The sequence below is a fragment of the Poecilia reticulata genome, chromosome 15 (assembly GCF_904066995.2).
Source record: "Poecilia reticulata chromosome 15, P_reticulata-male-v2, whole genome shotgun sequence".
NCBI lineage: Eukaryota > Metazoa > Chordata > Actinopteri > Cyprinodontiformes > Poeciliidae > Poecilia > Poecilia reticulata.
This window is the reverse complement of record NC_088844.1, coordinates 30,975,801-30,991,671: the sequence shown is the minus strand read 5'-3', so window position 1 is coordinate 30,991,671 and position 15,871 is coordinate 30,975,801. Positions and strand designations below refer to the sequence as shown.

Here is a 15,871-nt window from a genome sequence, read left to right as displayed (position 1 = left end):
GGACCCACTCTGGGCCTCCTGGACCCACCTTGGGCCTCCAGGACCCACTCTGGGCCTCCAGGACCCACCTTGGGCCTCCAGGACCCACCTTGGGCCTCCTGGACCCACCTTGGGCCTCCAGGACCCACCTTGGGCCTCCTGGACCCACATGCTTCAAGGCTAAAGTGGGTGGGCTATGAGTGATTAAATCCAGGCCCGGCAGACTGGTTACTGGTCTCTGGTTACTGGTCTCTGGTCACTGGTTACTGATTACTAGTTACTGGTTACTGGTCTCTGGTCACTGGTTACTGATTACTAGTTACTGGTTACTGGTCTCTGGTCACTGGTTACTAGTTACTGGTCTCTGGTTACTGGTCTCTGGTCACTGGTTACTGATTACTGATTACTAGTTACTGGTCTCTGGTTACTGATTACTAGTTACTGGTTACTGGTCTCTGGTCACTGGTTACTAGTTACTGGTCTCTGGTCACTGGTTACTAGTTACTGGTCTCTGGTTACTGGTCTCTGGTTACTAGTTACTGGTCTCTGGTTACTGGTCTCTGGTTACTAGTTACTGGTCTCTGGTTACTAGTTACTGGTCTCTGGTTACTGGTCTCTGGTTACTAGTTACTGGTCTCTGGTTACTGGTTTCTCAGTCAGAAGCTGGTTGCTAACCTGAGTCCAGCAGGTCAGTCAGTCCTGGTGGATCTGAAATCTGGTTTGATGACTGAAGTATGAGAATCTCCAGACTGACAGGAGGAACCAAAGAGCCAGTAAATAAAGTTTAATCTTCTGAAGTCGGGATATAATTAATTTAATTTCACATAATTATTTATCGCAGTAGAATTAGTTAAAACTTAATGAAATATATTTGTCCTATTTGATGTTGTGACTTTGCTCACACAGATCGAGGTAATCAGTCCAAGTGTGTCGTTTATTGAACGTTCAGGAACTACAGCAGGTGTGATGAAAGGTCAAAGGTCAACAACCCGAACAGACGATCAGCTAAAACTCTCTGTTTTTATAATTATTCTTTTTAACGAAGCTACAAACGTTCAGGATCTTAGTGAAAATGTTTGATGAGCCTGCAGAGGAGGAAGTGCTGACTCAGCGTCCTGACGGTTCAGCTGGTCACCTGCAGAGACTCAAAACCTTTCGATCAACCGGTCGATCGCGACCGACGTATTGAGAACCCCTGGTTTAGGCAGAAGGTCCAAGGTGGGTCCTGGAGGCCCAAGGTGGGTCCTGGAGGCCCAACGTGGGTCCTGGAGGCCCAAGGTGGGTCCTGGAGGCCCAAGGTGGGTCCTGGAGGCCCAAGGTGGGTCCTGGAGGCCCAAGGTGGGTCCTGGAGGCCCAAAGTGGGTCCTGGAGGCCCAGAGTGGGTCCTGGAGGCCCAAGGTGGGTCCTGGAGGCCCAAGGTGGGTCCTGGAGGCCCAAGGTGGGTCCTGGAGGCCCAAGGTGGGTCCTGGAGGCCCAGAGTGGGTCCTGGAGGCCCAGAGTGGGTCCTGGAGGCCCAAGGTGGGTCCAGGAGGCCCAGAGTGGGTCCAGGAGGCCCAGAGTGGGTCCTGGAGGCCCAGAGTGGGTCCTGGAGGCCCAAGGTGGGTCCTGGAGGCCCAAGGTGGGTCCAGGAGGCCCAGAGTGGGTCCTGGAGGCCCAGAGTGGGTCCTGGAGGCCCAAGGTGGGTCCTGGAGGCCCAAGGTGGGTCCTGGAGGTCCAAGGTGGGTCCTGGAGGCCCAGAGTGGGTCCTGGAGGCCCAAGGTGGGTCCTGGAGGCCCAAGGTGGGTCCTGGAGGCCCAAGGTGGGTCCTGGAGGCCCAAGGTGGGTCCTGGAGGCCCAGAGTGGGTCCAGGGGGCCAGGTGGGTCCAGGAGGCCCAGAGTGGGTCCTGGAGGCCCAGAGTGGGTCCTGGAGGCCCAAGGTGGGTCCTGGAGGCCCAAGGTGGGTCCTGGAGGCCCAGAGTGGGTCCAGGGGGCCCAAGGTGGGTCCAGGAGGCCCAGAGTGGGTCCTGGAGGCCCAGAGTGGGTCCTGGAGGCCCAAGGTGGGTCCTGGAGGCCCAAGGTGGGTCCTGGAGGCCCAAGGTGGGTCCTGGAGGCCCAAGGTGGGTCCTGGAGGCCCAGAGTGGGTCCTGGAGGCCCAAGGTGGGTCCTGGAGGCCCAAGGTGGGTCCTGGAGGCCCAAGGTGGGTCCTGGAGGCCCAAGGTGGGTCCTGGAGGCCCAGAGTGGGTCCTGGAGGCCCAGAGTGGGTCCTGGAGGCCCAGAGTGGGTCCTGGAGGCCCAAGGTGGGTCCAGGAGGCCCAGAGTGGGTCCAGGAGGCCCAGAGTGGTCCTGGAGGCCCAGAGTGGGTCCTGGAGGCCCAAGGTGGGTCCTGGAGGCCCAAGGTGGGTCCAGGAGGCCCAGAGTGGGTCCTGGAGGCCCAGAGTGGGTCCTGGAGGCCCAAGGTGGGTCCTGGAGGCCCAAGGTGGGTCCTGGAGGCCCAGAGTGGGTCCTGGAGGCCCAAGGTGGGTCCTGGAGGCCCAAGGTGGGTCCTGGAGGCCCAAGGTGGGTCCTGGAGGCCCAGAGTGGGTCCAGGAGGCCCAGAGTGGGTCCTGGAGGCCCAGAGTGGGTCCTGGAGGCCCAGAGTGGGTCCTGGAGGCCCAAGGTGGGTCCAGGAGGCCCAGAGTGGGTCCAGGAGGCCCAGAGTGGGTCCAGGAGGCCCAGAGTGGGTCCTGGAGGCCCAGAGTGGGTCCAGGGGGCCCAGAGTGGGTCCTGGAGGCCCAAGGTGGGTCCTGGAGGCCCAAGGTGGGTCCAGGAGGCCCAGAGTGGGTCCTGGAGGCCCAGAGTGGGTCCTGGAGGCCCAGAGTGGGTCCTGGAGGCCCAGAGTGGGTCCAGGAGGCCCAGAGTGGGTCCTGGAGGCCCAGAGTGGGTCCTGGAGGCCCAGAGTGGGTCCTGGAGGCCCAGAGTGGGTCCTGGAGGCCCAAGGTGGGTCCAGGGGGCCCAGAGTGGGTCCTGGAGGCCCAAGGTGGGTCCAGGGGGCCCAGAGTGGGTCCAGGAGGCCCAGAGTGGGTCCTGGAGGCCCAAGGTGGGTCCTGGAGGCCCAAGGTGGGTCCAGGGGGCCCAGAGTGGGTCCAGGAGGCCCAGAGTGGGTCCTGGAGGCCCAAGGTGGGTCCTGGAGGCCCAGAGTGGGTCCTGGAGGCCCAAGGTGGGTCCAGGGGGCCCAGAGTGGGTCCAGGAGGCCCAGAGTGGGTCCTGGAGGCCCAGAGTGGGTCCTGGAGGCCCAGAGTGGGTCCAGGAGGCCCAGAGTGGGTCCTGGAGGCCCAAGGTGGGTCCTGGAGGCCCAAGGTGGGTCCAGGAGGCCCAGAGTGGGTCCTGGAGGCCCAGAGTGGGTCCTGGAGGCCCAGAGTGGGTCCTGGAGGCCCAGAGTGGGTCCAGGAGGCCCAGAGTGGGTCCTGGAGGCCCAGAGTGGGTCCTGGAGGCCCAGAGTGGGTCCAGGAGGCCCAGAGTGGGTCCTGGAGGCCCAGAGTGGGTCCTGGAGGCCCAGAGTGGGTCCTGGAGGCCCAGAGTGGGTCCTGGAGGCCCAAGGTGGGTCCAGGAGGCCCAGAGTGGGTCCAGGAGGCCCAGAGTGGGTCCAGGAGGCCCAGAGTGGGTCCTGGAGGCCCAGAGTGGGTCCTGGAGGCCCAGAGTGGGTCCTGGAGGCTGCTGCATGTTTCAGTCTCTCCCTGGTTTAACACACATGGATCAAATGAGGGTCATTAAAGGCCTCAGGGGAACATTGACCTGCTGAAAGGTTGTTTCTATCACCAGGGAGAGAATAAAACATGCAGGAGCCTCCTGGACCCACATGCTTTAAGGCTAAAGCGGGTGGGCTATGAGTGATTCAATCCAGGCCCGGCAGAATTGGAGGACATTGGGGGACATTGGAGGACATTGGAGGACATTGGAGGACATTGGAGGACATTGGAGGACATTGGAGGACATTGGGGGACATTGGAGGACATTGGGGGACATCGGAGGACATTGGGGGACATTGGAGGACATTGGGGGACATCGGAGGACATTGGAGGACATTGGAGGACATTGGGGGACATCGGAGGACATTGGGGGACATTGGAGGACATTGGAGGACATTGGAGGACATTGGAGGACATTGGCGGACATTGGAGGACATTGGAGGACATTGGGGGACATCGGAGGACATTGGGGACATTGGAGGACATCGGAGGACATTGGGGACATTGGAGGACATTGGAGGACATTGGGGACATTGGAGGACATTGGGGACATTGGAGGACATTGGAAGGACATTGGGGACATTGGAGGACATTGGGGACATCGGAGGACATTGGAGGACATTGGAGGACATTGGGGGACATCGGAGGACATTGGGGGACATTGGAGGACATTGGAGGACATCGGAGGACATTGGAGGACATTGGGGGACATTGGAGGACATTGGGGGACATTGGAGGACATTGGAGGACATTGGAGGACATTGGGGGACATTGGAGGACATTGGAGGACATTGGGGGACATTGGAGGACATTGGGGGACATTGGAGGACATTGGGGGACATTGGAGGACATTGGGGGACATTGGAGGACATTGGGGGACATTGGAGGACATTGGAGGACATTGGGGGACATTGGGCGCCCGCAGAGTCAGCCAGGCTTGTCTCTTGCTGGCAGTGGACCCAGGGCGGTCACCATGACTACCAGGGACGGCTGCCTGCTACGTTGTGTCCGGTCTGTCCTGTTGTCCTCTGATGGACTGATAGATGATGACGTGTTTACTGTTGACATCTTGTTGTCATGGTAACAGCATCCTCACCTGTGCGGGGGCGGGGCCAGGTGAGCCGTCTGACAGGAAGCTGCTGCTTAGCTCCAAACCCATTAGCAGTAATTGGAGGATTAGAGCCTCAGATGATCCGCCGCTAATCAGATCAGGACGCCAGGCGGCCGCTCACTCCTCCGCTCCGCGCTGGTCCTGCTGCCGGTTCCCATCATGACTCACAGCCCTGCGGTCCAGTTCCTGAGCTGCTCCTGGGACGGCTTGCGGCTCTGAGTCTCGTCGTTCTGCGGACCCGTTCAGGACCGGCGCTGTGAACCGACGCCATGCCGTTCCTGTCGCTCAAGTTCAACCTGCAGAAGCGGGTCAAGCTGGCTCAGGGTCTCTGGATGCTCTACTGGCTCGCCGTCATTGTGGGCATCATCCTCTTCAGCCTCGGCATCTTCTTCAAGGTGGAGCTGAGGAAGAGGAGCGAGATCATGGACAACAACGAGAGCCACCTGGTGCCCAACCTGCTGATCCTGGTGGGCCTGCTGTCCTGCGGCCTCAACGCCTTCGGGGGGAAGCTGTGCCACGACTCTCTGGACCCCCAGAAGTTCTCCAGGATGAAGCCGATGCTGCGGCCCTACATGCTGCTGTGCTGCGGCTTCAACGCGCTGCTGCTGCTGCTGCTGCTGCTCTGCTTCCTCATGCAGTTCGCCGTGTACCTGACGCTGGCCGAGGGCCTGAAGAACGCCATCCGCTTCTACAAGGACACGGACACGCCGGGACGCTGCTTCATGAAGCGGACGCTGGACATGACTCAGATCGAGTTCCGCTGCTGCGGAAACAACAACTTCAGGGACTGGTTCGAGGTCCAGTGGGTCAGCAGCCGCTACCTGGACATGAGCAACGACGTGGTCAAAGAGTGAGTACCTGAACGGAGTCGGGGGTTTGGTTCCCGGTGAAGCTGCAGGTGGATTGTTTGTTCAGGGACTCAGCAGGGGACCAACCTGGGCTTAAGGAGGTCAAAGTTCGCAGCAGCAGGGGAAGGTTCTGCAGCGACCCGACCCGTTAGAAACTCAGACAGAGCCCAATAAAACTGATGATGTCATCACAGCAATAATAAGAAAAGCAGATCCTGAACTGATGAGTTTTTCAGGTGAGGAGGTCCAGGTCCTGGAGCAGGAAGTGGTTGGAGGCACTGAAGGACCAATCAGCTCTCTGATAACTTGACCAGGTGTGAAGGCTTAGGGGGCTAGAACCAGAACCAGAACCAGAACCAGAACCTCCCTGCTACTGCAACGTTTCACTGATTTTTAAGAGTTTTGTATTGTTTGTGCTGATTGGTCCAGTTGGAAGGTCAGCCCTCCATGATTGGTCCAGTTTGGAAGGTCAGCCCTCCATGATTCTCCATCTGTACCTGAGCAGAGCCCGTTAAGCCCCACCCCCCCCCCCCCTCTCCCCCCCCCCGCCCCCCGGCAGGGTCTGACCTGTGTGTTTGTCCCTCAGCCGTGTCCTCAGCAACGTGGAGGGGAAGTACCTGATGGACAGCGTCCCGTTCAGCTGCTGTAACCCCGGTTCGCCCCGCCCCTGCATCCAGCATCACCTGACCAATAACTCCGCCCACTACGACTACGACCACCGCACCGAGGAGCTGAACATCTGGAGCCGCGGCTGCCGCCAGGCCGTCTTCTCCTACTACAGCGGCATCATGAACAGCATCGGAGCGCTGCTCATCTTCTCCATGGTCCTGGAGGTAAGGCTCCGCCCACCCACCCTGCCGCAGCCAATCAGCCTCCGGCGCCAGCCACATGCGTTCTTAAAGGAACAGAACTGGAGTAAGTGAAGTGTCGTGACGTCTGTCTGGAGCTCACTGGTCAGTCAAAACTGTTGCTTCATTATCAGGAATCCATTAGCCACAAACTGTCCCACATCATCATCCCTCCTCCACCGTGCTTCACGGTGGCTATGAGCTGTTGCTGATCTGCTGTTGTTCTCAGAGCTCTGCTTTGTTAGCAAGCTGCTATTTGATACATTTACATAAAACCATTATAGATTTATTAACAGTGGCTATAAATTAGCTTTAGGCTTCAGGCCACTAAACACCCTGGACATCTCAGGCTAATGGCTGTTAGCCTTAGCAGGCTAAGGTTCGTCTTACCAATGCTAATGCTAGCAGGTTTAGTTATCAGATTTTCATTTCGTACTTCAGCATTTTTGGTAACAAATTCTAAAGCACAAATTTCCTTCAGTTTTGCCAAAAACGTCAACAGATGTTGAATAAAGTTCAACATCTGTTGACGTTTTGGTTAGTTAGACATTTATACTCAACTCTTACTTTGAAGGGGTTTTAGATGCAGCAGTGCCATTTCCTGTTGTTGCCTTCCCTTTTTTTCTAGAAACTTTATTTAGCAATTGACAATAAAAAGACAAAATAAAAGAAAAACGCATGAACACGAACCAAGGTGATATTTAGATAAGTACCGTCGTTCACATATGAACAGTTTTGGCAGTTTATTCACGTTCTGCTCATCATACATGCTGGATTTTATTAGTCCAGCATTAGCTAAACTAAAGTTTATTAGTGCTTTGGGTTAGTGCAGCTAGCCTTTTAGCTAACCACAGCTAACCTTTTAGCTAACTGTGTCCACCAATGTATTGTACCATTCATTCAGAAGTTTGTTCAAAGTCGTTTACTGGAGCAAAAACCTTCACAAAATAATCCTGACAGACTAACATTAAGGATTAGCATTAGCATGCTACTGCTGTAGCAGCAGATAGAGGCAAACATTCAGAAACCTCCTCTGTCTGGTTTCAGGATCTAAGTCTCACCAAAGTCGTTAGCTTATTTTAAGCTTTTCTTTCATGCAAGTTGCATCGTTTCTCGTTCAAACCGTAGGGTCTCCTTTCCTGCCAAAACAGGCTCGATCCGTTGGTGACGTTGATACAAGACGAGTTCCTCTGGTTAGCATCGGTTAGCATCGGATGGCAGAGCAGTTCAACTGGCTTCACAGCGTCAAAGGAAACATTAGAAAGAAAGAAACTAATATCGCTATAACATTGAGTCATAAACATCCTGAAGGTAGCCTTGGCATGTTAAAATTAGCATTACATTAGCCTTGGCATGTTAAAGTTAGCATTACATTAGCCTTGGCATGTTAAAATTAGCATTACATTAGCCTTGGCATGTTAAAGTTAGCATTACATTAGCCTTGGCATGTTAAAGTTAGCATTACATTAGCCTTGGCATGTTAAAGTTAGGATTACATTAGCCTTGGCATGTTAAAGTTAGCATTACATTAGCCTTGGCATGTTAAAGTTAGCATTACATTAGCCTTGGCATGGTAAAGTTAGCATTACATTAGCCTTGGCATGTTAAAGTTAGCATTACATTAGCCTTGGCATGTTAAAGTTAGCATTACATTAGCCTTGGCATGTTAAAGTTAGCATTACATTAGCCTTGGCATGTTAAGCTAACAAGGCGAGGTTATTAATTGGATTTCATTCTTCATAGAACTAACTTTAAAACTTGTCCTTTACGCTGGCAATGAACACATGAACATAAAAACTGCTTTAAAGTTAGCGTTGGCATGCCAATGACGGCTCTTAGCATGCTAACAGGCAGCCTCTATTTTCAGCTGGTCCTGCCTCCGAAGGTGGAAGTTATGGACGAAAACCTACAGTGATGAAGACTCAAAGCCAGCCTTCATCAGCTAATATGCTAACATGCTAACTGCAGCGTGCCGCTCCAGTTCGTGAAATGATCCTGCCTCCTGCTGGCGGGTTGATGTAGCTGCAACGCTCCACCTGTGAAAGTTAAGCTGGCTTCTCGGACAGAACACATTAAAAGAACCAAAACCCAACTGGATCCAGAACCATCGATCTGGGCCTGACGGTCTGTTGCCATGGTAACCGGTTGCCTGCCTCCTCCAGCCGCCGTCTTTAACCCGTGGACGGGTTCATGGAGGATCAGCTGTGTTCCTAATCCTCCGTTTAAAACAAGATGATCATCAGAACACCTGGACCGAACCGGCACCAGGTGACCCGGCACGCCGCCACGTTAATCAGATTTACCGCCATGTTTGCTTCTGAACCGGACCGGTCACGGAAACCCGCCGCAGTCCGAGTCGCTGACGGCCTGGACTCGGACTGAGCCGAGTCCAGGCTGAGCTGCTGCTGCTGCAGGTAATCTGCCTGGGGGGCAGAAACTATTCCTGGGGGGTTAATCTGCCGCAGCAGGGTGCATTCTGGGAAGACAGGGACATTGCCTAAGAGGCCCGTTATCTGGGTCAGAACAACAAGTTCAAGACTTGAAGTTACTGGCTGAAGGACACACCTGAGCTCACCTGGAGGGGGGGGCGGGGGGGCAGAGGGGGGCTGTGCTCCTGGTTCAGAAAGCTGCAGGAACAGGAAGCTGCTGGTTGGTGCAGAGCTGAACCATGTTGATCTGTCCAAACTCACCTGTCCTGTGTGTGTGTGTGTGTGTGTGTGTGTGTGTGTGTGTGTGTGTGTGTGTGTGTGTGTGTGTGTGTGCGCCAGGCGGGGGACGTGGCAGGCCTGAAGTACCTGAGCACGGCCCTGGAGACGATGGCCGACCCGGAGAACCCGGAGTGTGAGAGCGAGGGCTGGCTGCTGGAGAAAGGCTTCAAGGAGACGCTGGCCGACCTTCTGTCCAAGGTCAAGACCTTCGGCCGCGCCAACCAGGTGGAGGAGGGCGGGGCCTCCCCCGACGTCGCCGCCACCTGAAGCCCCGCCCACCGGCAACCTGAGGTCTCCCATCCCCTTCCCCCACTGCAGCCATCTGCCCCCCCAGAGCCGGGGGCCGAGAGGAGGCGCCGCTTCCCGGACTGACGGACTCTACTGAGCATGTGCAGAACACACACACACACACACACACACACACACTGAACACACACCCTGCCCTGTGTGTGTTTCCTTCCAGACTGTAACAGAATGTGAGGTCCAGATGACCTGAGCCCGACCGGTACCAGCCGGTACCACCCGGCAGCCCTGACTCCTGGCTTCCTGCTGCAGTGTCTCAGTTTGTCCTGCAGGGGGCGCAGCTTTGGAGGATTCTTGCCAAACATTTTTTTAACGCCCAGATTTTAGTTTGTGCGTCGCTGACGGTCGGGTGGGTCGGAACCGGTCGGTACCGGTTGGGTGGGTTGCTATGGAAACAGATAGCCATAGAGCAGGTCACCCTCCTACTCACCTGTGCAGGTAAACACTTCCACATCTGGAGTTTCTGCTCCAGGTGTTCTGTTAGTGACGTCAGAGTAACAGGAAGTGATGTCAGAGTATTTTACTAGCAGATAGTAGATGACAAGTTTCAACAAGTGATGTCACTGGGCAGTACTGACATCACATTTTCACAGGAAATGGGACCTTTCCTGTGAAAGGTCCCATTTCACAGGAAGTGATGTCAGAGTGGCGCCGTCCCAGCTGCTGGTCTGCAGCGCCTGGCAGGCGGCGCTCAGGGCGAAGCTTCCTGTAGTCAGACTGAAACTCCTAGAAATAAACGTCCAGAACCAATCAGCGTCTTCGTCTTTATTCAGCTTCATCCAATGAGCTGCAGGCGGCGCCGCCGAGCCCGTTGTCATGGAGACGTCGTTCTGCCCTGGAGATCCAGGTCTGTTTCCAGAGGTCAGAGGTCAGCAAAGACTTTAATGACGTTCAGATCAAAGGATCAAGTATTTAAAAATACATTTATTTAGGAACAAAATGGACCTAAACGGGTCATGAACAGAACCACAGGAGACCAGTTCTGAAGAGGGTCGGCCCAAAACGGCTCCAGAACCTGGACCGCACCTGGGTCAAAGGTCACAGCCTCATCAGACATTCTGAGTTCTCTGGACCTTCTGCAGAACCTGCTGGTTCTGGTTCTGCTGGTTCTGGCCCATATTAGCAGCAGCTAAACGGATCAGGACGTTAATGAGCTCAGAGGACAGATTAGTTCTGCTGACGCAGGAAGAAACACCGGGGGGGACCGGGTCGGGTCGGGTCCGGCTCTGGACGCTCAGGTGGCAGCGTGGCTCCCTCTCGGCGCCACAGAACAGAACCTGAGCAGAACCTGCATCAGGGTCAGAGCTGCAGAACCTTCTGGACCAGTCGTCCACAGCTGAATGAGGGAAACCCGGCCCACATGGTTCTGCTGGGCCGGTCCGGTACCATTGGCCCGTGAGATCCATGAACAGAACCAGAACCAGCTTCAGTTCAGAGCAACCAGAACCTCCCAGTGGGAATCGGAACCGTCTGGACCAGAACCACAGCGGTTCTGCTGGTTCCTCGTCCACCTGGCAGATAAAGTATGATGATGATGATGATGAAGGTTTACAAACGTCCAAAAACCCGTAGAACCCCGAGGCTCCAGATCCAGCTGCTGTTGCCATGGCTACCACTTCTGGTTCTTGGACAGGTAGGCGACGAGCGCCACGGCGACGCCCACGTAGATCCCGGTTCCTATGGTGATGGAGAGAACGGCGAGGAAGAGCGCCCGCCTGGAGGTGGAGCCGGCCAGGTGGAGGTCACCTGTGGACGCCGCCCGGCTGGTCTGCAGACAGAGACAGGGGTCACGACCCCGCGGTGGGACACCGGGTTCTGCTGGTAGCCCCCCATCGCCATGGCAACGCTCAGGATGCTGACTCCATATTTCCCCACTTATTTGGACTTTCAAAATAAATGTCAATGACCAGGTCAGAAAAGTAAAAGCCTGTTTTCTGATTCCACCTGAAGGTTCTGACCCGGTTCATCACCAGGACAGACTCTGGACCCCACTGGGTCAGAACCAGACCTTCACATCAGAACCACTTCTGGACCAGAACCCACAGCGTGAAAGCTGCTGGCGCCCGTTGTTTTGGGCTGGAAGGTGAATAAAGTTTATTCAAATCAGTTCCTGTGTGGGAAGTGTTGCTATTGGCAACAAGCACGTACTGAGCATGCTCAGTAGGGCTGACTGCAGAGCGGTTACTTAGCAACCGGAGCGGGGAGGGGGGGAGTGGGCAGCAACAAGAGAAGAAGAAACTTCAGGAGGTCATGAGTTAACACAACATCCGCCCACCCAGGCTCCGCCCACACAAGCTCCGCCCACACAGGCTCCGCCCCCTCACCTGGTGCGCCAGGTAGTAGGCAGCGATGCCGAGTGGCCAGAAGCAGCAGAGCATGGAGAAAACGCTGAGGCTCCGATGATCTCTGGGAGGAAGCAGGAAGGAGTCATCGCTCTGCACACACACAGTACACACACAGTACACACAGTACACACACAGTACACACACAGTACACACAGTACACACACAGTACACACAGTACACACACAGTACACACACAGTACACACACAGTACACACACAGTACACACAGTACACACACAGTACACACACAGTACACACAGTACACACACAGTACACACACAGTACACACAGTACACACACAGTACACACAGTACACACACAGTACACACAGTACACACAGTACACACAGTACACACAGTACACACACAGTACACACAGTACACACACAGTACACACAGTACACACACAGTACACACAGTACACACACAGTACACACACAGTACACACAGTACACACACAGTACACACACAGTACACACAGTACACACAGTACACACACAGTACACACACAGTACACACAGTACACACACAGTACACACACAGTACACACACAGTACACACACAGTACACACACAGTACACACTCAGTACACACACAGTACACACTCAGTACACACACAGTACACACAGTACACACACAGTACACACTCAGTACACACACAGTACACACTCAGTACACACACAGTACACACAGTACACACAGTACACACACAGTACACACACAGTACACACTCAGTACACACACAGTACACACAGTACACACAGTACACACACAGTACACACAGTACACACAGTACACACTCAGTACACACACAGTACACACACAGTACACACACAGTACACACACAGTACACACTCAGTACACACACAGTACACACAGTACACACAGTACACACAGTACACACAGTACACACAGTACACACACAGTACACACACAGTACACACACAGTACACACAGTACACACAGTACACACACAGTACACACACAGTACACACACAGTACACTCAGTACACTCAGTACACACAGTACACACAGTACACACAGTACACACAGTACACACACAGTACACTCAGTACACACAGTACACACAGTACACACACAGTACACACAGTACACACAGTACACACAGTACACACACAGTACACACAGTACACACAGTACACACACAGTACACTCAGTACACTCAGTACACACACAGTACACACAGTACACTCAGTACACTCAGTACACTCAGTACACACAGTACACACAGTACACACAGTACACACACAGTACACACACAGTACACACAGTACACACAGTACACACACAGTACACTCAGTACACTCAGTACACACAGTACACACAGTACACACACAGTACACACAGTACACACAGTACACACACAGTACACACAGTACACACAGTACACACAGTACACACACAGTACACACAGTACACACAGTACACACACAGTACACTCAGTACACACACAGTACACTCAGTACACACAGTACACACAGTACACACACAGTACACACAGTACACACAGTACACACACAGTACACACAGTACACACAGTACACACACAGTACACACAGTACACACAGTACACACACAGTACACTCAGTACACACAGTACACACAGTACACACACAGTACACACAGTACACACAGTACACACACAGTACACTCAGTACACACACAGTACACACACAGTACACACAGTACACACAGTACACACACAGTACACACAGTACACACACAGTACACTCAGTACACACAGTACACACAGTACACACACAGTACACACAGTACACACAGTACACACAGTACACACAGTACACACACAGTACACTCAGTACACACACAGTACACACAGTACACACAGTACACACAGTACACACAGTACACACACAGTACACACAGTACACACAGTACACACACAGTACACACAGTACACACAGTACACACACAGTACACACAGTACACACAGTACACACAGTACACACACAGTACACACAGTACACACAGTACACACACAGTACACACAGTACACACACAGTACACACAGTACACACAGTACACACAGTACACACACAGTACACTCAGTACACACACAGTACACACTCAGGTTACATCAGGCTCACTGGATGATGGATGATGGATGGATGATGGATGGATGCTGACCTCCAACTCCTCGTCCCTGACCGGGTCAAAGGTTATCGGGGGAATCTTGGCCTCGTCTCCACTGAGCTCCAGTAACTTGCTGTCAGAGCGTCGCAGCGTCTCCCTGGAAGATCCGGTTGAGCAACAGGTGGGGGCGTGGCTTTCGATGAAGGTGGTCTCGCAGCAGGCTCCGCCCCCAGCCGCAGGGCGCGGGGATCCAGCTGCTGGGGAGGCTCCGCCCCCGGCCTGTGGGTGTCGATGAGGCCACCACGTTCTGTCGGCCCCGCCTCTGCTGCTGCGCCCTGCATGGCGCTGCTGCTGCTCCTCAGAGGGGTCAGAGGTCAGACTGCGACCTGGAATAGGAACAGGAAGCTGTCACTGCTGTCATCAGCAGTTCACCCTCTGCTGGATGGTCTGCTCTGTCCTTCTGAGGAGGAGGACGCCCCGTCTCCGTCTCTGTCCTCCATCTTCCTGCTCAGCGTCTGTTTTCAGAGTCTTTCTTTTGAACAGCTTCCAAAGCTGCAAATGATGGATCTGGTCAGCTGGTCTCTCAATGCAACTGATGGAATATTTTCTCTGGGAAACGGGAAAGAGGAGTCCTGTGTCCCGACGGGACATCCTTCACCGGATACAGGATGGATCCTGGATGGAAGTGGAAGACCGTGTGTCTGACGACGCCGTCAGTCGATGATGAAGATGTAGATGGTTGGATGCATGATGGCCGATACCTGGATCATCAGGAATGTGGGAAGACGCTGGCGGCCGTTTTGGCCACATCATGGCTGCCGGGTTGGTGGGATCTGCAGGGCGATCAACACTCAGACTGAGACGATACGGGAGCTGAGCCGCAGACGGGTCCGGTCCTGGAACCGGGCCGAGGCCGGGCAGCGGATCTCGGACTCAGGGTGGATACGCTGTAGTCGCCATGCAGCCTTCGCCCTGAATGACACGACGACGCCAGGCCTGAATCTGGTTCAGGACCAGGCCAGGTCCAGGTCTGCTGACAGGGACAACGTCCTCACAGGCAGATTTGTTCAGACCAACACTTTCATCTGCTTTTGCCTCATTGATGAAATAACCAAATGAGGTCAAAGGTCGCTTGGCACATTGAGACAATGTCATCTGCAGGATGTGGCATTGAATTTTTATGTTTCTAAAATATTTCTGAACGCTCTTGTAACCATTATAATAGGTTATGCATATCATGATTTCTTATTTTTATACGTAAAATAGGCTGAATTTGTGTAATTTAGACTGAGTATAAAACCTGTATTTTCACTAACATAAAATGTAACGATTCATAAATATCATGAGTGATGGAGGTCCAAGGATTGAATTCATGCACTTATTTCGCAGGAAAACAATTGGGATTAAAACTGTTCCATCATATTCTAAAACTAAAATAGTTTGACTCTGTATTTAAAGCTGGACCTGATGCCAGTTCTGACGAGGCCCGGCCTGCCTCAGTCACATCCTCATGTTCTGGTCGGGTTCGGTCTCCTGTGCGCCCTGCTTGGTTGCCATGGTTTCCACATAAAGCAGCGCTGCGACCATCTCAGCATCCTGAGTTCTGGATCAGACTCCCGGTTCGGAACCTGTTCATGCAGCAGAACAATCTCCACGTCCCCCCGCCATCATGGCTGTTTACAGGCAGAAATGCGTGAAGCTCATGATGAGAACTGAATTCCCACACACTGGCTCTGACGTCATCCCTGTGATCACGCGAGCGCACATACTCACCTCGCAAGGTGAGGCATGAGGGTCTTCATCTGAGGGGTTGTTGTCCGTCCTCTGACCGGCCCCAGAGCGCTCTGAGCCGGGCAGCCAGCTGACAGAGACCCGCTGAGGAGCCACGGAGCTCCGGACTTCTGAGAGCCGA

General features: G+C 54.1%; 2 protein-coding genes across 2 annotated transcripts; one reads left to right on the top strand and one right to left on the bottom strand.

The window, feature by feature from the left end:
• The first annotated feature begins 4,517 nt into the window (after positions 1 to 4,517).
• prph2b (peripherin 2b (retinal degeneration, slow)) lies at positions 4,518 to 10,251 on the top strand. Its single transcript, XM_008430515.3, has 3 exons — positions 4,518 to 5,644; positions 6,229 to 6,475; positions 9,259 to 10,251. Exons 1-3 carry the CDS (start codon positions 5,064 to 5,066, stop codon positions 9,463 to 9,465), a joined length of 1,035 nt encoding a protein of 344 aa, XP_008428737.2. The 5' UTR covers positions 4,518 to 5,063; the 3' UTR covers positions 9,466 to 10,251.
• A 154-nt stretch (positions 10,252 to 10,405) lies between these two features.
• Positions 10,406 to 15,870, bottom strand: syndig1 (synapse differentiation inducing 1). The gene is given in 5 exon segments (XM_081616032.1): positions 10,406 to 11,269; positions 11,826 to 11,936; positions 14,014 to 14,195; positions 14,198 to 15,632; positions 15,733 to 15,870. Coding segments are annotated over 4 exon segments (555 nt in total). The 5' UTR covers positions 14,301 to 15,632; positions 15,733 to 15,870; the 3' UTR covers positions 10,406 to 11,110.
• Position 15,871: the final 1 nt, after the last annotated feature.

Bases quoted from the DNA above. Each gene is read 5' to 3' on its own strand.
- prph2b (XM_008430515.3), top strand. From the start codon at position 5,064: ATGCCGTTCCTGTCGCTCAAGTTCAACCTGCAGAAGCGGGTCAAGCTG. The intron at 5,645-6,228 runs GTGAGTACCTGA...TTTGTCCCTCAG, and splicing joins AGCAACGACGTGGTCAAAGA to CCGTGTCCTCAGCAACGTGG. The intron at 6,476-9,258 runs GTAAGGCTCCGC...TGTGTGCGCCAG, and splicing joins TCTTCTCCATGGTCCTGGAG to GCGGGGGACGTGGCAGGCCT.